The following is a 24,281-nucleotide window of genomic DNA, read 5'->3' on the forward strand; positions in this document are numbered from 1 at the left end:
TTTCATGAGAATTCAGGATGTCACTGAGTTCAATGTACAACAGGAGGTTTCAAGGAGTCCAACTGGGAGTGGAGCAGTAGGAGGTAGGTGACAGCATAGAAGTGTGTACGGTATTGTTGATGTTCTAAAAATATTCCTGAAATGTTTCTTTTGCAGCCATGGATGAAGATGAAAAAGCTGGATGAGATTATCCAGAAGAGAATAAACGAGAAACTATTTGATTGTCCCTTTTTTAAGACTTTGATTAATCTTATTTCTTTGGGCACTTGGACCATCTCAAGCATCCAGCTCAGCTAAGAAGGCTTATATGAGTTTTGTGAAAAAATGCTTGAATGATTCTTGAATCTGAGAACATCTCTTGATCTGAAGGAAGAATCTGAGAAACTCAAGTTCATCATCTTGGTAAAGTCCTGTAAACAGCAGTCACAAAAAACTTACTGTAAGACTATTCAGGACATAAAGAGATTCACTGAAGTGCCATCTAATAATAATTTTATCAGATACATTAAAAGGAAGATAATTCTAAAATGTTCTTGACGCATTGAGCAGGCAAGTGTTCAATGTTGACTTGGGTGTGCGTGCCTGTTTGCATTATTCGGTTTTTCTTTAAAAAAACATAAAAAGCTCCTTATGCATATTCAGCGTTCAAGAACAAGAATAAAGGTCGAATGAGGGACAACTAGAGATCAATTGGAAAGATCCAGCTGAACCTCAAAGAACCTTTGTGAACGCCTTCTGAACCCTGAACAAGGTGTAGAGATACAGGTCTGTCCGTGAAGGTTAGACATTTGGGACCAGAAAGGCCGATCCAAACTGGCAGAGCCATACATTGCACCAAAATTCCTTCAAGCGATGCTGGACAAAAACAAGACGACACACACAGGTAACTTTCTCCAGAAGCAACTTTCCATTTATTGTACATTAGATCAATTTACATTTGTGTTAGGGAATGTGTGAATACACTGCTTATACAGATTACACAACAAGGGACTGGCTACCTCACAGACTCCTTGTTCTCTGAAAATGTCCAATTTACGTTATTTGCACTCTAACGCCACCACGATAAATTAATGACCCAGACTCCATAACACAGTAAGGCTATGGGACGCAGGCCCTTATGCTATACCTTATCAGCACCAATGCATCGGTATTCATTGACTTTTTACTGTACACCCCTCCCCCATGCCTCAGAACAAGAGATTAATATTCATATCAGAGCATGAAATTAAGCTCTTTTTGTAATGTGCAATCCCATATAGAGCACGGTAGACGGATGCTTTCTTTCGGTCTGGGCCCTTCTCACTTGGCTGCATTAAGGGGGAAGGACTCTCCTGTAAGTCACCATGTCAACGTCTTACCTTGGCTGAAGTTTATGATGCCTCTACTCCTTCCAAACCCTTCCCAGTACGTACTGTTGAGTGGGGTTGGAATTCCTAAAGAGCACCTAAACCCTTTCTCCCTGGGTCTGACCGCAGGGACCGGATGTGTCTGAAGTGACGTAGCTGAGAAGACTCTGTGTCTGACTTCCATTCATGGTCAGCTGATGGGTTTCTTTCCCGGCTTTTGAACCCACCCAATGGAAACCCTCTTGGTGGGTGCATTTCCACCCAGTCGGAGTGCAACCTTCGATAGTTCCATCTGCTGGTGTGAAGAAGCCCTTACAAGCTTCATTATCCCTCAGGTGTCAACAGAAATACTAAAATGGCAGCACAGCACACAAACTGATAGCCATCTCTAGAGCAAGAGCATCAACGCGCATCCAAAACGGAGGTCCATAGAAGCAATGCTGCACTTTGGGCTTTATATTAGATGATGGTGAATTTGTTATGGCCACTTTCTTTGCGTTCGTGTAAATTGTTAAACACAACTGCAATTAAGCTGGCTTTCTTATGTTTTATCAAAAAAGTATTATTTTGTACAAAGCTTTTAAACTGGACTCAACGACGATGCCCTCCCTGGTGCAGATGCCATTTTAGCATTCTGTCTTACCCTGAAGGATGCCTGCCACTCCCAGAAACAGACTCCCAGTTGAGCGAACGGAGGCTCTGAAGTGTGGGGGTCCTACATAGAAGCACGCGGCAGGGACAGACTTCTGATGGGTCATTAACTGCTTGGGATCCACAACGCTAATTTCAAGCTCTGTATTTTAAGCACCAATAATCTCAATTCTTGAAAAGCTAGCAGCCCACAAAACAAGCAGACTCGCACATATACAGGAACCAAACAACGGTGTCTGAAAATTCCTGCAGGCACACATTTTCAAAAACGTAAGCTTTTTTTAATAAAAAATACATAAGGTATATTTTTGTAAATTAAAGTCAGCGATTTGTATGTACAGCAATTGCTATCTAAAATATTAATACAAGTGATGTCCCTACATTAATTCACAGCACACGCATTAAGTAACGATCATTGATTTATCAGGTTATATTTTAATAGCCAAGAAGGTTTTATAAGGAAACTAGTGAACAGATGGCATGCAACTTGGGAGAAAGCTGAACGGACAGCAATCGTGAAGAAGGCTTGAACATACTTCATCTATGACGAGCGATCTCTAGCCGTGAGTGAGACACAAGATGCTCATTTTGACACTCTAACATGAATTCATATGGATATCTATAAATCATAGCAAAAGTGCCTTGAGATGCCCATTGTGTACTCTACCACTATACAGAGTTTTTTATATCGACTTGCAAGAATGGTGTAGAGAACATTGGCTATCAAGTTAAACAAAGGTAAATATATCTACATATGTATGTGTGTGTGTATATATATATATATGTATATATACATAATGGTATCTATAGATCTGTAGGCATAGATTAGTAGACAAGGTGTAGGGTCATTAAAAAAGTCTGCTGTACTGAAAAACAGTTGGTGCTGTAGTTAGTCACCTTTTACAAAGTCACTTGTTCACACAATTGTTACAAAAATCTTTCATTAAAATACTGCTCTAACAAATGCATTTCGTAAAATTCTGTAACACCTTGGTATATATATATATTTACATCTTGCAGTTCATGGCCTCGGTAAAGAAGGTAAAAGAGCATTATATGCACTACGCTAAAGGGAAAGCCCCCATACCACACCCCATCCCCTACCCGGAACAAGGGCCCACCCTGTTGCGCCACTCTGTTTCCCCATTACATTTAGCGTCAAGGCTCTTGTGGTTGTACATACACAGACATTCAAACTTGTTTGACAGCGTTCAGTAGACCTCAAACCTCTGCATTAATTGCATTGCTCAAGAAACGTGCCCTGTATGTTCAGCCTTTTGGTGCAAAGGATCGTAAACAAATTGGTTGAAAAGCCAAGATGATGAGGTGATGATGAGAATAGTAATCATAATACCGATTAACAGCTCCAGGCATAGAAACCTCCTTCTCCACTAATTCTTTCTGAACTTCTGTGCTGGGCTCTAACCGCTGTAAGGCCCTTCGGACATTAGGAACTTTGAGGTAAAATTAAGCTTCTGGAAATTAAATAAAGTTTTTCTACGGCGATGCAGCAGAAATCTAACTCCAAAACCAATGGAGTGTTCTACAGGTTATAACCGTTGTCAAATAGTCCTCAGAGCAGAGCACAGTATCGCTGCCGCTAACGCCAGAGATGGTCTTCAACATTAAGCCAGTCCACCCTGGCAGAGACTTGGTTATCTTGACAATGTGCTTCATATCCTTGGGCTCAACATCGGAGCTTTTCCAACATTAGTCTGAAAAAGCAGGAGCGTGCTACTCAGAAAAAGGTGAAGGATCTTCTAGTACTTCAACTGCCTGGGAAAGGATGTGGTCCTCACAATACCTCTTGTGTAAATAGGCAGTCAAACGTATGTGCATGACAACTGGCTTTTTTTTTTTTTTTTACACAATTACCCTTATTTTTCCCCGCTACACACTGCTGCTATTCTGACTCTGCACACTGGGAATTCACTACTGGAGTTCCTACTGCATGCACTTTCCTTAGACAATGTAGGGAGATAGAAAGACTCCCCAAGAGGGCTTGTAGCTACATTTAAATGCACTGCATTTAGTTTATCAGATGCAGGCACACGATCGGTCTAAAGCATCGCCTACGAAGTGCAGGGATAAGAGGGCCATGCAGGTTACCTTTGTGAGGTTCATGAATGGGCTGCAAGACGAGATAGGGAAGGAAGGTGAAGGAAGCTTGCTAGGGCTCGCCCTGTGCAGCCACCACACAGATTACAGTGGGCCATTGAGTGACAATGAAGACCCATATTGTGTAGGCCTGTTGTTCTAAGGAGCCTGTGTTCAGGGGTGATTAAATCATGCAGCATTGGTGTACTAGTGGAGGGAATTCATGTAAATGATCGGTCATGAAAAGCTTTGAACTGTGCAGATTTAGCCACAAGTGAGAAACCACTAACGCAAGACCTATGTGTACCCTCAAAGGGGATCAGAGTCAGCTGATCTCCTGATGGCCCCCAGGGACACCAAAGGACCTCGAAAGTTAATCTTCTTGTGATGTAGACCAGTAGACTGGTTGTATAAGGTATTGTATTGGTCTTGTCAAGATGCTTTGATGAAATTTAGAAGCGAACGATGAAGTAAACGCCTGATCTATGTTAATTGGTATCTGGAAGGAGACCTATGCCGTGAAATGAGGGGACTCTGGTATCACTAACTTAAAATTGGGAAAGTGGGGCACAATGTACTTGTTTAGATAGACCTAGAGGGACTGGATGAAAGCTGCCTGCTGTGGAGGTACCAGTGAGAGACTCTCCAAACAGAATGCTGAAGTTTGGAAGCTAGGAACAGTATCTACCTACTTAGATCATATCCTCATTGGTCAGGACAAATTTGCGCTTATTTTATTTTATGCTTCAACACAAACTCTCTCTTCTGGAGTGTTTAGGTTTTGTGATCAACAAGGAAGAATCCTTTCTTTGCCCTTCACAGTCACTGGGGTTCCTAGGTGTCCAGGTCAATGGCCTTTCTTCCATTCCCCAAATTCAAAAGGCCTAACTGGCAGCTAACCAGATGGTGCTATCTCGCTTTTTGACACTACCTTATATTTCCCTGTGTCCCGTTGCCAGAATAGTACAAATGCTGGCAGTTTCAGTTCAAGTAGTATTTCTGGGTCCTCGTCATGGTCGGCCCCTTCAGTCATCAGACTTTTTTTTACTAAGACATAATTCCTTGAGACTTCGAAACAAAACATCTTGGTGGCTGGACCATCTCCACTCCTGGAACAGTGGGCCTTCTTCAATTCTACCATTGATCTACTCTTGTAATCCGAGGAATTTGTCTAGCTGGAGGGCATTGTGCACCCCTCCCCTTGACTGAAGGCGCATATCTAAGGAGTCTTCCATGCTTGTTAACTGTTTAGAGCTGCTTACCGAGGCCTTTGCATTTAGGACTTTACGAAAACATCATACCCATTGCTCAGACATTCCTCGAATGGACAGCCTGTTGGCAATAACGTACATAAATCACCTGGGGGTATCCTCCCAAGTATCAACAGAACTACCAACAAACTTTTGAGTACTCTCTTCATCGCCACATATTGATCACAGTGGAACACATTCCAGCCTCTCTCAATTCAGAGGCAGGCTGGCATTCCTGTCCGCTTAAAGATGCCAGTGACTGGCAACTCTATTTCCCATGGATTCAATCTGTTCTCCTTTAGAGTTATTACCCAACTCAGGCAGTTTTACACCTGGACAAAGGATTTGTTTTCCGTGGGCATGCCTTCAACCCCAGGATCAGGGTCTTCTCTATGGATTCCCTCCCTTTACAATGATCTTTCATTGCCTTGTCAAACTCGGGAAGTAGTCAGAACCTCTGAACATGAAAACTTCCTACCCACCATCCCAGGTGTGGTACCCGGATCTTATGCAAACGTCCTCCTCCTTCTCTTTGACCATCCACTGGTCAATTTAATGGGACTCTTTCATGACTTGATCTGATCAGGCAATCTTTAGGGACATGGAAGGTCTCAGGTCTTTCAGCAGACACTGTCAGATTTGTTGATGGTTCTTGGGCACCAGGTACCAAAAGATTATATTACTCTGCATGGCCTTACTGTGATCGCAGGCGTGTAGAATCATACACAAATTCCATTACAGCAAATGTCTCTATTGTGGCAAATTTCATTAGTTCCTTGGCATCTGCGGGTAAATGTTATAAAACAGTCAACACACACAGGTCAGCCATGTCTTTACAACCCAATTTGGTTGATGGAAAATCAGTAGGAGAACATTCCTTGTTTAGATGTCTATTTAAAGGCACCAGGTTAAGCATTCCTCCTTTATCTTAATACAAAGTAATACGTGCTGTCCATTCAGTGTTGAATAGGTTTCCTTCCCGGCCTAGCAATAACCCACTTTCTTTAAAATGTTAATCAACAAAGGTATCAATGCTTCTATGTCTTTAATCTTTTAAGAGTTACTAATGTGATAGCACTGGACGTACTTATTCTGGAGTCTTTGTTACTATTTCCAGAAGGACAAAACTCTTCTACAATTGTTGATCTTGCTTTTCAAAGATTATCCAAATCATTGTGCTATCATCGAATAATACAAGGACCGTACGTCACCTCTCAGACCACCTGCTCTCTATCTGGTTATAGCTTTCAGAAAATCTTACCCATTTCTACTGCAAATTTTTCTAGATTGGTTAAACTGACTCTGTAGCAGGCTGGAATCAGTCTTTGGGTCTCAGTGATCTGAGGAGGCAATGGCTTCCTGTGTCTTTCATTTAGGTTCTAGGTTGGAAAACATTCTGAGAGCAGCCGATCGGCCTTCGGCTCCAATATTTAAAACATTTTACTATGAAAGTGTAATGAACGTATCTAAACCAGTTATAGGCAAGCATTGAAATGGAACCATGTGAGCATGGGGGTTTCCAAGTTATTTAGGTAGGAAAGTCCTAATTTTATTAAAGAGATGGAGTCAAATATCATTCCTCCACTTATGACAACTGATCAATCAGAAAGTTGGTTTCTCAGTGTATGTCCCTTTTGTTTCCCTCCCCAATTCCTTCTTGATTATTTTTTTGTTGTGTAAGAGTTCTCAATCTACACGATTCATTGGCTCAAGAAGTGTTTCTTGGCCTTTATCCTGATGGTCACCTATTTCTTCTTCATAATGTTTCCTTTTCACCACAATATGGACTGACCGCTCGGCATTAAGGAAGGAGGAGGAGATGATGTTCCAGGGAACTTAAATAGGGCTACTTACTCCCCTATACTGACTTTGTAGTTCATACATCCAAGGTCTTTTTTCAAGGTCCCTGGCTGCCGGATAAAAACAAAGCAAGACAGTGAGGCTTAATACTTGCCTCCCTGTCTTCAATAACAGGATTTTTCTACTTTAATAACTAGATGAAGCGGATTTATAGGTACTTTAGAGCAATAGTGTGTGAAAATAATCGCAACATTGAAGCTTCACTTTGTTACTTTCTGAAAGGACTACAATAGTCTTTCTACAAAGCCACTATCTATGAGAACAAAAAATAAAAACACAAAAAGATCCCCAAAAGCGGATCTTTTTTTCGTCAGGATTATCACTATCAAAATCTTTTAGAAACCAACATTTTCTGCAAGATACTGCTTGTCTGAAAGCTTCCACAAAGTTGAGTTCACAAATTTGTTGGCCAACTACAGAATCCCGCACGATAGGTGTTAAGGTTGACAAACATCACGTGTCATTAAAGGGGGCATGTTACTTTTGCAGTGTTCCTGTACACTATGAGCGACGCGGATTCCAAAATGAGCATTGCAGCAAGCAGAGTGGGGCCATAACCTGTATACAGAGATATGAGATGGTTTCATTCGAAGACTGTGAAAATCTCACTAATCCTGCTACATTCTTTAAATCCCATACTGGATACTTTGCATTTTGTTGACTTATTTACGAGAGGTCCCGCCGTCTCAGGTGGGACCCAAACGGCGTAGTGTCGCCCGCCTTGGCAGACAAAACAAAGCTAATCACAGGCTTCTTCTGAGAGCAGTTTCCATGAATACTGGTGACAGGAGGGGGGGACATGATTTAGGAAGAATGCTTCGTGCATGCCTTAAAGTTGATTTTCACTTTCATACAACATTAAAAAAAAATTAAAAAAAATGGGCAGGCTCGAAAAGCTTGTGTTTGTTTGTTGAATCTAAAGAAGGTGAAGCCAAAATCCTATCAAAGCTATCTGTAGCAAGCGAGGTTGGCAAAACGAAACCAGCCGGCCAATGAAAACAAAAGAAATAAGACCGACGAGGTAGCCAGCCAATGATAAGTAATGGGCGAGCTAAAAGCCCTTTTTAGCTTTTTTGTTTTTTTTAACGGAATAGACGTGCAGCCAAAAGCATGCGCTGTCTCAAGCAAGACCAATAAAACAAATCAATGTTCAAAAGAAAGTAAACAATAATGCTCAATTAGTTATATTCAGTGTGAAAATAAAGCACTTGGTAAATAAAGGGGTTTGGTGGCTCGGCGCAGTTGTGTTACACGGAATACAGTGTTGGAGCGGAGGAGACATTCTATTGCATGTTACAGAGTTATCTACATCTCCTTGGCCCTGGTAGTGGAATGCGTTTCTCAGCTGTATCTCTGGATTTACAGTATTTGGTGTCTCTTCGAACGCTGCATTCAAGCCATCTTGCAGACCTGCTTCATTCGAGGGGTCTTCAGTTGGCCTTGGCTTTCTTCAGGTAGCGCGCTTTCAGCTTCTTATTCATATACAAGCCCAGCTGGATGGAGACACAGGCTGGGACAGAAGTGGTGATCCAGCCCTAAAGAAACACACAAGACAGAGGCGCATCATTACCTCCTAGCCAGTACGGCAACCTTCCAACTCAGCACTATTAGTTTACATCTAGGTTGAAAGATCTAATAATTGAGTTTAAAAAGCTTAAAGTTCTAAACGAAAACTATGAAACATTTAATTTGAAAATTAAGTATTAGTTTTAAAGCTAACGTTATGCTTTTTTTAATTCGTTTTTTAATTGCAGTGTCCCTTTCTGAGACGTACACCAATGCTCACACCCACCCTTACCGTAGCTCTAATTGTAACTTCCAACCTGACCCCCCAACTTTCTACATCAGAATCCTAAAACCTTATCCTTTACTTTAAATTCCAAGCTTGATTCCTAAACTATAACCTCAGAGATATCCTCATGTTCCTATATATCCTTAATACAACAGGCAACCTACAAGTAACGCCTTCGCTTACATTTAAACCCCGCGATAGCCCCCTCACCCAGTCGCAGAGCAATTTTGAAGATTTTTGCAGCGCTGTAAAAGGCATATTTTGGGGCCCACTGTTCAGAAGAATTTTAATTACCCATTTTCAGCTAAACCAACCTGTCATGATGCTAAACACTACTGAATTATACGTCAAACTTTCAGAAATGGGAAAAAACAAAGACAGCTTAGAGGCACCTTGAGAAATTTTAAACAAGTATTGACAAAGTAATTTCTTTTTCTTAACTTGGAGCTCGAGTTTCTTTTCTTGCAAGAGCTATATTGTATTGTACTTGTTTACCTTACCACCCATTTCCTCCTATAGCAGGAAAGATACAGTAATGCTGACTTGGTGAATCTTTAAGAGTCTAGGGCATAATATTAAAATAAGACGTTTGCACACAACACTATTTGCAAATAAATTCCCCTTCACAACTGGTATTCTTGCTGCAAGAGGGAAAATCAAAGCACAACTCTGAGGCTTTTTACCCTCCCGTCACATGAAAGTTTCTCCTAAATTCTCTTCCCCTCTTTGCGTGTACTCCTCTCTGGCCACACTGTGACTTCGGGTTCTGATTATTAAGAGAAAGGGGACGTGTCAGGAGACGGGCAGACCGATAAAGAGAACAGTGTAGTGAGTACAATCACAAGCGATTCAGGGAGGTAGAGCCAGATGAGGTATATGTGAGGTACGGTGAGCTGTAATGCAAAAGGAGAAAGGTAGAAATAAAGATATAGTGGACATGGTACACAATGAGGTAGGAGGATATGTAAGAACGTACAGACAGGTAGACAAAGTGATCGGGAGAATGAAAGAGAATGGTGACATTGGCCGAGGGAGAGAGGTAGAAAGATGTGAGATGAGGTAAAGGCAGAGAGGGCTAAAGGTAGACAAAGTGTAAAGGGACGCGAGGCAGAGGGATAGAAAATGAGGATGGAGACGTATGAAGAAAGGTAGAGAGTAAGGTGGCAGAGAGAGAGAGAGATGAGCTCTAGATCCAAGTGAAGCAGAGACAGTGGTAAGGTACAGAAGGCGTCTTGGTCCGTCCAATGTAAGAGAGGTGAGATGTGAAGACAGAAAGAGGACAGTGAGGTAGAGAGTGCGAGTTCAAATAGAAAAGCAGGTACAGAGATGAGCGAGACAAGGTAAAGACAAGTAAAAAAAGGTAGAAGTAGGGACCGAGAGGTAGCAATAAAGGAGTAATGTAATGAGACAGAGGTAGAGGGAGTGAAGACAAAATAGGGAAGCAGAGTCAGGGAAGTAAATAATTCGAGACAAATTGAGAGGTTAAGCAATAAGAGAGCTGGGGTGGGAAAAGGAGGTAGTGAGAAAGTTGTGGGGCATGGAAATGAGGTATAGAGCAGTGAGAACTAGAGCGAGGTGAGGCATCGAGAGAAAGATCAAGTAGGTGGAGTAGAGACAGTAGAAGAGAGATGGAAAGAGTGAGGTGCAGAAAAGGCTGTGGTAGAGACTGCTGGGAAAAGCACAGCACAGCGTACTAGAGACGGGAGATTGTGAGAGAAAGGAAGAATAACATAAATCAGATAGGAGTACCGATGTGATGTACACGGGAGGTAGAGACAGATACAGGGAGTAAGTATCAGAAGGTAGAGAAAGAGAGAAATAAGGAGAATAAGGACAACGTAAAGGGACAAAATAATTAAGAATGAGAGGCAGAGGGATGTAAGGAGGCGACAGGCAGTAAGAGACAAGGTAGCCGGACAAGAGAAATACAGAGAAGGGTGGGGGTTGAGTGAATAGGGAGGTAATGAGAAATGAAATATACCAAGAGTAGAAAAGGCGAGGTAGAGGGGGCCTGGGTAGATAGATCGGGGTAGGAGTAAGTGAGAGGGTGGGAGACGTCCAAGTAGAAAGAGGCACAGAGTGTAGACGGAGGCGAGGCAAGGATAGTCCGTGCTAGAGAGGCTGGGGTGGAGAGACAGCAGAAATGCAAAGAGAGAGAAAGAAAGTCCTAACTGCTCCAATCACTATAACAGGGGCCCCCTTGTTTCTTGGGGCCAGTGGGCAAGTGGCCCCTCTGCCTCTGATGCTAAAGCGGCTCTGCTCAATCACATGAATAATACTCGCCCTTGCCCAAGGCCTCTACCCTTAACACTTAATGTTCAGCTAGATCTCTGTCTAATATGTAACCCTAAAACTAACCCTCTGCAGTGACCTAGGGCATAGCTTTAACACTCTTAAAATGTTTTCAAACTTTAGTTTTCCTCACTTACAAATTTGAACCTTCGTCCAAATAAGATCTTGTTTCAATAAGACACTTGCAAATTTCCTTACAGAAATCTCCGTACTCCTTTCACACACCTTAAAATGTGTACATTTGAACTAAAACATTAAATACACGAAACAAATTCCACTGTGTTCCGTCAATATGTTTGTAGAAGACCCTGGAGAACCTTTTCTAATTAGGCCAGGACAGCCAAAAAGAGGGGTTTCTGGTTCCCCTCAGATGCCCCACAATTCAACTGGGCGACCACGGTAGGCACGTGATGAAGCAGAACATGGTCCTGGGAGGCAAACTCAAAGGAGATGCCAGAGAACAGGTTATGAAGACTCTGGAACAGGGCCAGAGACCAGGACTCTGTACTACTGGTGAATGGGTAAAAACCTCCAACCTGCTCTTAAGCAGAACCCTGACTAAGTGAAGCTCTTATGAAAGTCAAACCTCAGCCTCACCGCAGGACTGCCGGACCACTTCCCGCATGGCAGCGGGACTGCCGGACCACTTCCCGCATGGCAGAGGGACTGCCGGACCACTTCCCGCATGGCAGAGGGACTGCCGGACCACTTCCCGCATGGCAGCGGGACTGCCGGACCACTTCCCGCATGGCAGCGGGACTGCCGGACCACTTCCCGCATGGCAGCGGGACTGCCGGACCACTTCCCGCATGGCAGCGGGACTGCCGGACCACTTCCCGCATGGCAGCGGGACTGCCGGACAACTTCCCGCATGGCAGCGGCACTGCCTGACCACCACACAGTAGCAGCACAGCAGGGCTGCCAGACCACCGCATAGCAGCAGGGTTGTCGGACCACTGCATGGCTGCAGGACTGCCAGACAATTGCATGGCAGCAGGGTTGCCGAACCACCGCATGGCAGCAGGGTTGCCGGACCACCGCATGGCAGCAGGACTGCCGGACCACCGCATGGCAGCAGGACTGCCGGACCACCGCATGGCGGCAGGACTGCCGACCATTGCACGGCGGCAGGACTGCCGACCATTGCACGGCGGCAGGACTGCCGACCATTGCACGGCGGCAGGACTGCCGACCATTGCACGGCGGCAGGACTGCCGACCATTGCACGAAAACAGGACTGCCGACCATTGCACGGCAGCAGGACTGCCGACCATTGCACGGCAGCAGGACTGCCGACCATTGCACGGCAGCAGGACTGCCGACCATTGCACGGCAGCAGGACTGCCGACCATTGCACGGCAGCAGGACTGCCGACCATTGCACGGCAGCAGGACTGCCGACCATTGCGCGGCAGCAGGACTGCCGACCATTGCGCGGCAGCAGGATTGCAGGACCATTGCGCGGCAGCAGGATTGCAGGACCACCTCAATGCAGCAGCACAGCAGGACTGCCGGACCACCGTATGGCAGAAGGACTACACTCCTGGGCTTTCGTTCTGGTAACCCTTCTACTCCGGTTTAACTGGTTCAACTGAAGCAAAACAAAAACTACAACACCAAGAACGAATGGATAAGACAAATGTGAGTTTAGGACACTTCGATGTGCTGTGACCAAGGTGAAAGGATTCCACTGCCCAGCGCCTCACCAGCAGAGCATGCGGCCAGTAGCCATTGGTTTGTGACTGCAGACCAACAGTGTTGAGGGCTGATCTCACATAGGTCTCGGGGGTCGGCTTGTCCCACGTCGGAGTTCGAATTTTACTCAATTTTGTTGCCACAAAGAAGGGAAGGACACTCTGCAGAAAAAAAGGAGAAAATCTCATTTATAGTAAATTTGTAAGACTGTATGGCTAGTCCACATAAAGAACTGCTGAAGTTAAAATAACAGAGTAAAACATGCAGTGGATTCTCTTTTTAAACAATTTAAAGGCAAATATAGGTTGTTAATTTATCCATGAAGTGTTTTTACCTCACCCGCTGTAATGTTTTAAGGCCAGCATGGAACATATGCATGTATGGAACATATGCATCTACTCTACAGAACATATGAATGCATGGAACATATGCAACCAATTAAAAACAATTCATTCACTACCCCCAAAATGCATCTGTACAGAGCAAAATAAAAAGAAATGACGAAGCAATCTACCAATCTGGTTCTGTTAATTGCGCCTATTGAAACTGTAACATTCAAATAAACACAAAAAGAATGAAAGGGGATGGGTTCTTCTTTGTAACACAACACTTGTGCTGGATGCGCAAACAAGGATACTGCAGAAGAATCATGCACTGCTTTGTGTTTCACCAGAGAGCGCTGCTCAACCACATCCAATCCCATCGCCCCAATCCTCATGTGATTGTCTTCTCAAATATCATCATCCCAACCCTTGTGTGATTGCCACCTCCAATCCCATTGCCCCAATCCTCGTGTTATTGCCACTTCCAATCCCATTGCCCCAATCCTCGTGTGATTGCCACCTCCAATCTGATTGCCCCAATCCTCGTGTGATTGCCACCTCAAATCCCATTGCCCTAAGCCTAGTGTGATTGCCACCTCTAATCCCATTGCCCCAATCCTCGTGTGATTGCCACCTCCAATCCCACTGCCCCAATCCTTCTGTGATTGCCACTTCCAATCTCATCAACCCAATCATCGTTTGAGTGCCACCTACAATCCCACCATCCCAATCCTTGTGTGATTGCATCCTACAATCCCATCACCCTAATCCTCATGTGGCGGTCACCTCCACTTCCAATCGTCATTGGAGTGTAATCTCCAATCACAATCAAGTTATTGCCATTCACAATACCAAGACACCCCAATCGTCATACGATTGCCACCTCCAATCCCAATCGTTTGATTTCCACCTCGAATTCCAATCATCGTTTGATTGCCACCTCCAATCCTATGAGTCCCTCTTACCATAATATTGCCGCCTCCAATCCCAATCAGTTTGTGATTGTTACCTCCATTCCCAATCATCCCAGTCACCACATGAGTTTACCTCCTATCTCAAACGTTGTGTGATTAACACTCCCACCCATCATGTAATTGTTGTCTAGAATCACTAACTCTACTTTTCACAGCGTTGGCATTTATCTTTTCATAACTGCTTCGAGCTAATTGGGAGAGTGACAGGCCAGAGAAATGAGCTAAAAAAATGACCATTTGTGTGACCTCGGTTTAAGTAAAAAAAAAAAAACATAAGCCAGCAACCTCTAGTTCTACAAACCTAGTCAACCGTGCGGGCCAAGGCTAAACCTCTCCTGACAAGTCCCCAACAAGGAGAGAATCAGCATGACAACCTGCAGAAGAAACTCCATTTTTTGGGAAGCGCCTTTATGAAGAAAAGCAATTTCCATGAAAATGCAAGGATTTTGACCCCAAAAATGTACTATCAGACTGTAATGCCGGATCCGGTATGCACAGGTTCTAACAGGCAGAGATGTGAGCAGAGCTAGACAATTTCCTCACCACTCAGATGACCTATGGGAACATACCATCCAGTATATGGCTATGGAAAAAGGGCTTCTTTGGTGCAAGACAGTGGACATCTTTGAGCGGATCCATCCGGTTTGGCAACGGAGAAACCGCTGATGTCCCAATCATTGACTAGGGCCACAGAAAGAGGCTACAAGGGAAGGTCTAAGTATGATCATCAGACTATTCTGTATCAAGCACACCATTCAACACTCTGCACTCAGCTTAAAAACACTAAGCACAAACTATCTGGGTTGAATATACAGCCAAGTGAGCATGAATAAAACCTGTATTGAGACGCGAGATAAAACAAAAATCAGTGCCAAGCAGCGGCCCGTGGTCCCTTGGTATCAGAGTATAGTTAAGCAGACTCAGAACGGCATATGGGAAAGTATTCCCTGTGACATGGCAACCGTGTAACTGGCTGAGGGTATACTGAGAATGACCCAGAGACCACTGGGACAAGGAAACAACACTATCATCTTCACGACTTCACCCCTTCTACACCTTCACTGAACTGACCAAGGAGCCGGCGATCAGTGCATCACATGATCTAGTGACAGCATAGCCAACAAAGACTAAACAGCTCAGATCACAAAACCAGTGCGTCACCTTCTCTTTACGGAGGCGGTCACAAACAAAACTCAAGAATGAGCCAGGGACCAGGCACCATGGCATAAGAGGCCATGCTAGAAACCATCCTCAAGAACTGTACACCATTAAAGTCACTTTGAGCAGACAGCAGCTGAGCTCATCTGTATTCAGAAGGATACCTGGGCTTACTACTTGCCTCTGAAGACAGATAGCGATCATTGAACAAAAATTGGGAACAAGATCATTGGAACAAGTAAAGCAAGATAACTGAACTTGAAGATGGCAATAGGAAAGGCTCTACTTGAGCATCTTAGAATCTCTGTAAAAAGACAACCTGATGGACTGTCTCATTCGCTTTTGCGCTCTTCTAACTCAAAGTTGGAACTGCAGAGACCACAAAGAATTAGACCACACGGTAGCAAAAAAAGAGATGGCCTGAGCCATGTAATTGTGTGCTTCCTCAGACACCAGCAAGCATGCCAAGTGATCCTGGCCTCTAAGAAACATGGCCCCTTTTAGTATGATGATGCTGAAATTTTGCCACAGAAACCTCCAGAACTAGAAGGAGATTTATCTAACTTAGGCCACGGGTAAAGAACTGGGCAACGGGTAAAAGATATTTCCTACTTGACCCAGCATTAATGTTAATAACTATGGATTTGTGTTCCTGAGACTTGGTATGACGCTTGGACACATTGTGCCCACCAGGATGGACGCATCGAGCTTGGCTCACTCTCACAGAACCCTCTGCCAAACTTCAGACACGGTCGTTATGAATCACGGGGAGGGAGAGAGTATTGACGATATCCTGTGACAATGGCCCTCCCTCGAGAGGCCGATCCACCAACATACGATTACCAAGGAAAATCCCTTCCACCACTAAAAGGCTCATAGCTGTGATTAATGTACTGGTGGCGTTACGGAGACAGTGATGTTATAGAAGACCGGGCGCTACCCTGGGCTACCCATGGGAAGAGAAATCGGACCCCAAGCCCCTCCTCCCTTACCCACCCACCCATTAACCCCGCCTTTTTTGTTTTACTTTTGATACTTAAGAGCTGACAGAAGGTTCAGATCTCCTCCAGAAAAGTAGTTGCCTAAATTTCTGTAAGGTACACTTCCTATGACACAATACAAGGCACTCATCGTTCACCCACTAGGTTGGAATTTTGGTGAATTGTCAGTCTGAAGCTCCTGAAGTATCTATATGGCTCGTCACATTGCTTGGAGATGCGTGGAAAAGGGACTGGGAATCAGCGGTAATATAGGATATTAGGGGTACCCTCACTCTGCCACTGTAATGCATCTTCCCAAATGCAGAAAGAATGTGTTCTGGTGGTCAGATTCCTTGAAGTAATTCTCGTAAGTAAATGAATGGTGTAGGAAGTTACTAGCAGAGCTAACAAGGTACATGTGGAAATTATATTTGGCATTTCCCAGAACTTGAAGAGTGATGCATACACCTTGGCTACAATTCTTATGGCAGTTTCATTCATTTCCTGGTTCTATATTAAAATGGAGTTCCAAAAGACTTTGTTATTAATAAAAGTGCTAATTCAGAATGGCGGATTGTAGCGTACATGTTGGAAATGGTCCATGATGAGCGGGAGAAAGCAACAACAGGCTGTCTTTAGATGGCCCTCAAGAACAGTGTGAAAACAATATCTAGAAACCTTCTGTAAAGACCGATGGTAGGTCATCTATCCATGTGGATCTTATGAAGTCTTTGGACTCTGCAGTGTCTTCCATAAAGAGAGATTAAATGCTCCTGTGAATAGACAGTCAATCAGTCCAGCCCAATACATGACATGAGATGTCCTAGCGCTTTCAGATGCTGAGACAGGACCACAGACGTGAATACTCTACTACCGACTCCACTTTACATTGAGCCACGGTCCACATTAAAACATTGAAATATCGATCTAAACAAGATTTCCTCTTCAGTGCCCCAGGGGTACGTGACTGCACTCGGGTTTACTTAAACAGTCTAGCTGGCAGCAGTTAACTCACAGACAGACTGCGGAAACACTACAACCGGGTCTCAGAGTTATCTGCATTGTAGCAAAGTAGCTCAGCAGCTGAAGAGTTTGAGGTTTACAAACACTTCAAATCACAATCTCACCTCTCAAAAGAAATGAATGACCCTCTTCCTATCGGATTGTTAAGGAACTACCAGGATTTGGGAACGTGAAATATTCAATCAAAGACTAGGGCAATACAGTCTATTCAGTGTTCAGGAACTTCCCATGCTCTTACTTTGAAATGGCCCTCGACTCCAGGAGACTGAGGTGAAAGTGGGATTACCCAAGAGATCCTCTACAGTACACTCGCAAGGAGATAGAGGGGATAATGAGTAGTTAACCGAGGGGAGATTGGGTAAAGGATCAGAAGGGAATACATATCCTACATTTCATTTCCATCATGCCGCGAGCCCTGGTTGCTAAATGTCTTCTGCAACAGGAGTGTTCACAAGTGGACAAAGAAGAGAATGTGGCTGAGCAGGCAGGCATTGGCTGCTGTCGACATCATCACAGGCCTCTGACCCAGCTCCTAGTGTTCTTGCCGATCATGGTCTGATCTTCGGCAGACTCCTCTTCCCAGGCAGGTCTTTACAGCGGGTCTCCGTTAGCAGGTCCACAGGCAGGGCCCACGAGGTGAGGAGAAAGCCCTTCGCTCTGGGAAGGCTTCACTGTCACTGGGAGTAGTCTCCATGGTTGCTTAGATCTCGATGGTGACAGCAATGCAATCTACATCTTCTTCCATGCATGAGAAGATTTCTGTCCCTACCTGAAGGGGGCTAATATACTGGATACTGGCTCAACAGTAGGGGTACATCCAAGGTAGTGGGCACTTGAAGCAAAAGCTGTGCCCAGCCACCAGGGCAACCACCTCCGACGCTCAGGTGGTTTTCCATCTCATCCGTGGGTACTTACCCAGGCTTTCTTAGGATAAAAGGGAGAGAACCAAATGATCTGGGAAGATTAGCTGGTCAACACTCTCCATTCAGCCCTTTGTGTAGGCCTGTTTGCTCAACAGATCTTGCCTGTGCACGTACTCACAATAATGTAGAATGGGCACTCAGTAATAGTCATAATACCAGTCGGTTGCTCCTGAGGAGACCTTATGGTATGTGCAGTCAGAACCCATTAGCAGAGAAGTACAACCGAGGGAGGTGAAAAAGATCTTAGATTGTAGGCAGAGGCAGGGCTAGGAATGGGTCATACTTAAACCAGGAAGAAGTGTCCCTCATGGAAACTACTTTTTAAATTTGAGCAACTGACTTTTAATCAATCAATCAGGGATTTGTGAAGCACGCTACTCACCCGTAAGGGTCTCAGGCACACAGGGTGGGTGGGGCTATGGGGTGCGGAGGGGGGCATGCAGCTCAGAGTCAGCCGAAGAGCCAGGTCTTGAGGCTCTTCCTGAAGGTGTGCAGAATGGGGGAACGTCTGATGTTGAGCGGGAGCTCGTTCCAGGTCTTTGCCGCGATGTAGGACAAGGCTCTTCCAGAAGGGAGTTCAGCGAGTGCGGCGGAGTAGAGGTCTCTTGGGTACGTGGAAGGAGACTTTCATTGAGGTATTGGGGTCTGGTGTTGGGGAAGAATTTGTAGGCGTGAGTGAGCAGCTTGAAGGTTACTCTCTTCTCGACGAGGAGCCAGTGGAGGTCTCGAAGGTGCTGGGTAATGTGTTCATGTCGTGGGATGCAGAGGACGAGTCTGGCTGTGGTGTTCTGAATGGCCCGGAGTTTGCAGAGCAGGGATTTGAGGATTCCGGCGTAGAGGGCATAAATGTACATCAACAATAGGTTCATGGTGAAATTTCAATCACTATCTCAAAAACATTGCTGGGGGTGCGGCATGAGCCAAAAGGCTACAAGAAAAGTAAACTTTCTGGCATTTTACCAGTCTAGAGCTCTGCTACAGGCAGAAATCACAAAAACAGGCGCATCACATCCCAGTGAGCTTCAGATTCAAGTCCACTGAGCAGAAAAGATATGCCAAAAAGGTTGCAAGATGGCGCTGTTCATTATTCCACTAAAAACCTTTAATTAAATAGAAGAAATGAAGCTTGAAGATGAACAGCACCTCTGCAAACAGCACTAAAAGTTAGGCAGAGTCACTCAGAACTTGTAAGGCAAGAACATCGCTGTTTCACCTTCTCAGGCATCCACAGAAACTCCAGGCAACTCCACAGAGCAGCGAATAGAGCTTCAGTACTTTTATAGGACGACTATAGTCTCGACTGAAAAGGGGCTGACAATCTCCAATTCATACCAGAAGGCTAAGGTTAGCTAACAGAGAACAGGGTCTAGTGAATCCAAAACAGTACTAAATAAATGAATTGGTCTTCTGTTAGGAATGCCAATAATCAGACATTGATAATGCGATGGCCACTGTCGAATCCTATTGGCTCTAAGGCATAATTACATTATCTGTCACATCGTGCATTACAGCTTCATAACTGTTACCTTGTATTTGTGTGCAAATAAGTACACATTTCTGGTTAATTGTGATTCTTAGTCCGTAGTGAGGCTCTCTGCACACTTATGTGCTGGTGCAGCCACACCTGGGCCTCAATTAAAAAAATATTGTGCACTGCATTTAAAAATGCCTTGCTTTAGGTTCTTAAAGAAAGAGTCTAAAGTTCGTATTGGACCTTTGGTGGTGGCTAAGGCGGTGAAGAAATAGTCATGTGAGTAGAAGATTACATTCAATTATATTTGGCTGAAATTTGCTTTGGAGAAGGTTCAGTATCAGCTCTGATCACACACGCAGTTACGCAGAGACACTCACAACAGGAGATAGGCCATATGAACGCTACTTTGTAATAACCTCCTTGTAACAATCTACCAAAGTGAACACTGCAAAAAAAAAAAAAAACAGCACAAAACTAAACCCATCTGATCACCAACCCGCACTTGGGCCCAGAGTACAGCATCACTAAGGCAGACAAATGGCAACTTGAAAGCAGTTCTGGATACAACTGTCCTCACTACCAGTGCCCAACTTCTGTCATAGATGGATCACTAAAAGCAGCGTTGATGGAAGCGACCACAGGTGAAGGAAGGCTCATAGGCAGACAGAGGAAACCCAACAAGGATAGTGTTGAAAGCCAATAAATCCAGCGACAAAGTGATCTACAAGTTTATTGCAGGAAAAGGAAACTCCAGCTACTGGAAGCAGTGCAGGTAGTCAGAATAGCTTTGTCCACACTTATAAAATGAGGGTCTTAGCTGGGAAACTCAGTTATGTTTGTGATTTGATAGCAGGCAATGACTGCACCACTTATGAAGGCAAGATGCTGCCAACTCCATTGAACTTTATACTGACGAACGCCAACAAAACTCTAGTGCTGTTTCTTTATTAAAAGGGTTCATAGAGTAAAATAATTCCTTTGGTTTCTCAAGAGCGCTAGATTGAGGGTGCTATGGTGGGAAGGTTAGAGCCCAGACAGATAAGTGATTAACAAGATCCGAATTCCTTCAATCAAGTTCAGTTGAAGGCAAGTCTCAATAGCTGTGTTTCCAAACCTAATCTGGTTTATGCATTCTTAAGTTCAGATATCAGGCTCGGGCTGAAGGCCTTCCAGAGAGTAGAGCCTTGTGAGTTCAGTGTACAGAACTTCCACTACCCTCCAGACACTTGCGCTCCGCCTTCCTCTCCCACACCCCACATATCTGCCGAAGAAACAGTGGAAGACACTCCTTCTCCTATCTCACTGCTAAGTCCTTGAATGGCCTTCGCATTCACCTCTGGACCTCACCCTCTCTCAGAGTTCAGGGGGAGACTCAAGATCAGGCTATTCACCTAAACCTCCCGAAGCAGCAGCCTCAGCGCCTTGATACCCTCACTGGTGATTAGCCGCGACCCACAAATCCGGTTTGATTCACTGAGTGCGTTTCATCCCCTTGATGACCATAATTTGACGCAGTGGGCAGAGACTGAAGGCTGGGGGCACTGAGGTGCCACTTTCTGCATGCCACTGGCCCAGTATGTTCTGGGGAAGTGCACGAGAGGTTTGATCTCATTCTGTTGACAACAAAGAAAGAGGCAGCTTAAAGGGTGGTCTGGCTTTAGTAGGCCAAGGAAATGTGTGGCAAGTTGGATACTGGCAATGGTCATTCCTGGGAAGCTTAGAGTAGATCTTAAAGTAGATCTTCTCACAGTAGCCAAACCGTCCCAGGACGATGGCTCGCGACAATTCAACTCTATGGCTCGTGGTGAGGAGCGAGCAGACAAAGAACTCCATTGTGCCAACCTTTGCACCACATGACCTGTACAATGCATCTTATTATTCTGAACGTATACTTGTATTTTACTTCTTTTAACTTTGTCTTTTCTTCCTTTTTCTTTCTATTTTTCCCTCTGTAGTCCCATTTCTCCTTCACCCATTTCTTATTTCCTTTTCTTTCTCGCTCAATGGTATAACTCCCAATATATTAGTTTAGTTTCCCTTTTGTCACCCCTTTGCCCATTCCTGGTCTCTGCTTTCTTCCTATTTGGCTAACTCAGGATTGCTTGTTTTACTATCAATTTCTTCCCCATATTTTTCCAGTTATCTTCTATGTTTCTGATCCCTTAGTATTTGCGGTTATAATATTTCAAGTATTTAGTCCTTATTTTTTAAGGAGGAGTAGAACTTTAGAAGCTTTAAACTGAGAAGTCCTATTTTTGAATCACTAAAGGGATCTGCACCAGCGATGGATCACCAGGCTCCTTCACTTTTGACAAGACTGTGCCATGGGTCAGCCTTCACTTAGTGTAAGGACTCTGCCTCCGCAGTAACTAGGACCGTTGTCCTGGCTCACGTGAACACGTGATCCAGACAAGAAGTGATGCTGCTGGGTTCTCAGGACCATCAACAGCATCCATTGGGAAGTTCACCTGCACTGCTCAAGCAGCTGAGCCAGGAGACATGGATAGATGTTGAAAAGACCATCCTTGAGAAATAATAAGAGCACTGGCCATGTGGATGATTCAGACTGATCCAGATATTTTGGCTGCAGGTAATGAGAAATCAATGTACATATTACAGAGGTGTGGATATGCCTGCTCACTGCTCAAGTCACACATCAGGATTGTTTGTCTACTTACAGTCTGTTAGAAATGAGATTTCTGGTTGGCTAAGGCTTGCGCCAAAGCCAGGCAGAAACCACCACTCTAGTCAGGGCAAGGGAGTTACACACCAACGATAACCCCTGCTCACCCCCTTGGTAGCTTGGCACGAGCAGTCAGGCTTATCAAAGAGGCAATGTGTAAAGCGTTTGCGCAACACACACAGACACCAGTAACAAACTGGGCACACCACAAAAGAAACTCTACACAAGGTTATATAAAAAATAGCCTTTGTATTATCATCAACACATTAGAAACATAATTACACATTTACACTGTGCCAACTGGCACTGAGCAATATCTACAGGGGATTATATAATAATAATAATAATAATAATAATAATAATAATAATAAAAGAGTTTGTAAAGCGCCTGGTTACACTAGCTAGTGTGTCCCCGCGCTACGGCGCTACGGCCGGAGGGTGCTACATGACACGGAAAAAGCTCTATGTCTGGAAGAGCCAAGTCTTCAGTTTTTTCCGGAACATACTTTCGGATTGTTCCATCCACAGCTCCGGGGGAAGCGCGTTCCACTGTTTAGCGGCCAGGTAGCGGAAGGATCGGCCCCCCATTCTTATTTTTTTTTTTATAAGTGGGACTTGAACCAGCCCAGAGCCCCAGGAACGTAAGGCCCTGGTAGGAGTATAGGGGGACAGTAGGTTGTGAAGATAATTCGGACCCTTCCTCATCAGGATTCGTTGACTAATGCATAGGGCCTTAAAAATAATTCTTTCCTTAACTGGGAGCCAATGTAGTTTGGGCATTTTTGGACGAGGCTCTCCTCGGAAGTATCAGGACTAGGCGGGCAGCTGGGTTTTGGATATATTGCAATCTCTGAGCGCTCTTGCTACTGGCACCTAAGTAGAGTGCATTCCCGTAGTCCATTCGAGAGGTGACAAGTGCGTGGACTAGGGTTTTCCTGGCAGATATCGGAAGCACATCTAAGACCTTCCGAAGGCCTTTCATTATGCCAAAGCACTTGCCGGCCACAGTCCTGGCGTGGTGATCAAAAGAGAGCTTAGAGTCTAACTTAAGAGTCTAACCACATCCCCAGGTTCTTTACCTGCTCCTTAGGGGTGGGGGTGGTGCCCAAAATCTGTGGCCACCATCTTGGAGACCGTAACGTGGTAGCCTTACCCACAATTAGGACCTCGGTCTTGTCACCATTTAGCTTTAAGCAGTTGTTAGCCATCCAGACAGTAAGTTCTTGTAGGCACGCGGAGAAGTTAGCCGCAGCTTTCTCCTGAGATTGGGATAGGGATACTACAAGCTGCGTGTCATCTGCATATGACAACACTAATGCCGTATTTTTCGATGCTTTCGGACAGAGGGACCATATACAGATTAAAAAGCGTAGGGCTAAGTATAGAGCCCCGGGGAACCCCCTGACCCAGCCTGATGTTCTTAGAATAGTACGGCTCTTGGGATACTTGAAAGCTCCTGTCCTGGAGGAAGGAACTTAACCATTTCAGTGCCAAGTTGGCTAGTCCACTTTCCTTAAGACGCTGCAGGAGTATGGGATGGGCCACGGTGTCAAACGCGGCGCTAAGGTCCAGTAGGATCAGCGCCACCGTTTGTCCTGCATCGACCTGTCTGCGGATGATTTCAGTGGAAAAAAGCAGCGCCGACTCCGTGGAGTATGTAGCCCGAAAGCCCGATTGCGTGGGGTGGAGTAGATTGGCCTGGTTCATGTGCCGTATTAATTGATCATTGACCGTCTTTCGGGAATTTTGGCAACAAAAGGC

The 24,281-nt window shown here is 44.7% G+C and overlaps 1 protein-coding gene across 1 annotated transcript in view; it reads right to left on the bottom strand.

Moving 5' to 3' along the window:
* Nucleotides 1–884: 884 nt before the first annotated feature.
* The window catches only part of HSD17B12 (hydroxysteroid 17-beta dehydrogenase 12), a 400,959-nt gene continuing 377,562 nt past the window's right edge, over nucleotides 885–24,281 (bottom strand). The window contains exons 10-11 of the mRNA XM_085643463.1: nucleotides 12,994–13,143; nucleotides 885–8,739 (exon numbers count right to left, since the gene is read on the bottom strand). Of these exons, the coding sequence (XP_085499589.1) occupies nucleotides 8,635–8,739; nucleotides 12,994–13,143 (255 nt within the window). The 3' untranslated portion in view covers nucleotides 885–8,634. The remainder of the gene's footprint in view (nucleotides 8,740–12,993; nucleotides 13,144–24,281) is intronic.

The sequence above is a fragment of the Triturus cristatus genome, chromosome 3_1 (assembly GCF_964204655.1).
Source record: "Triturus cristatus chromosome 3_1, aTriCri1.1, whole genome shotgun sequence".
Classification (NCBI taxonomy): Eukaryota; Metazoa; Chordata; class Amphibia; order Caudata; family Salamandridae; genus Triturus; species Triturus cristatus.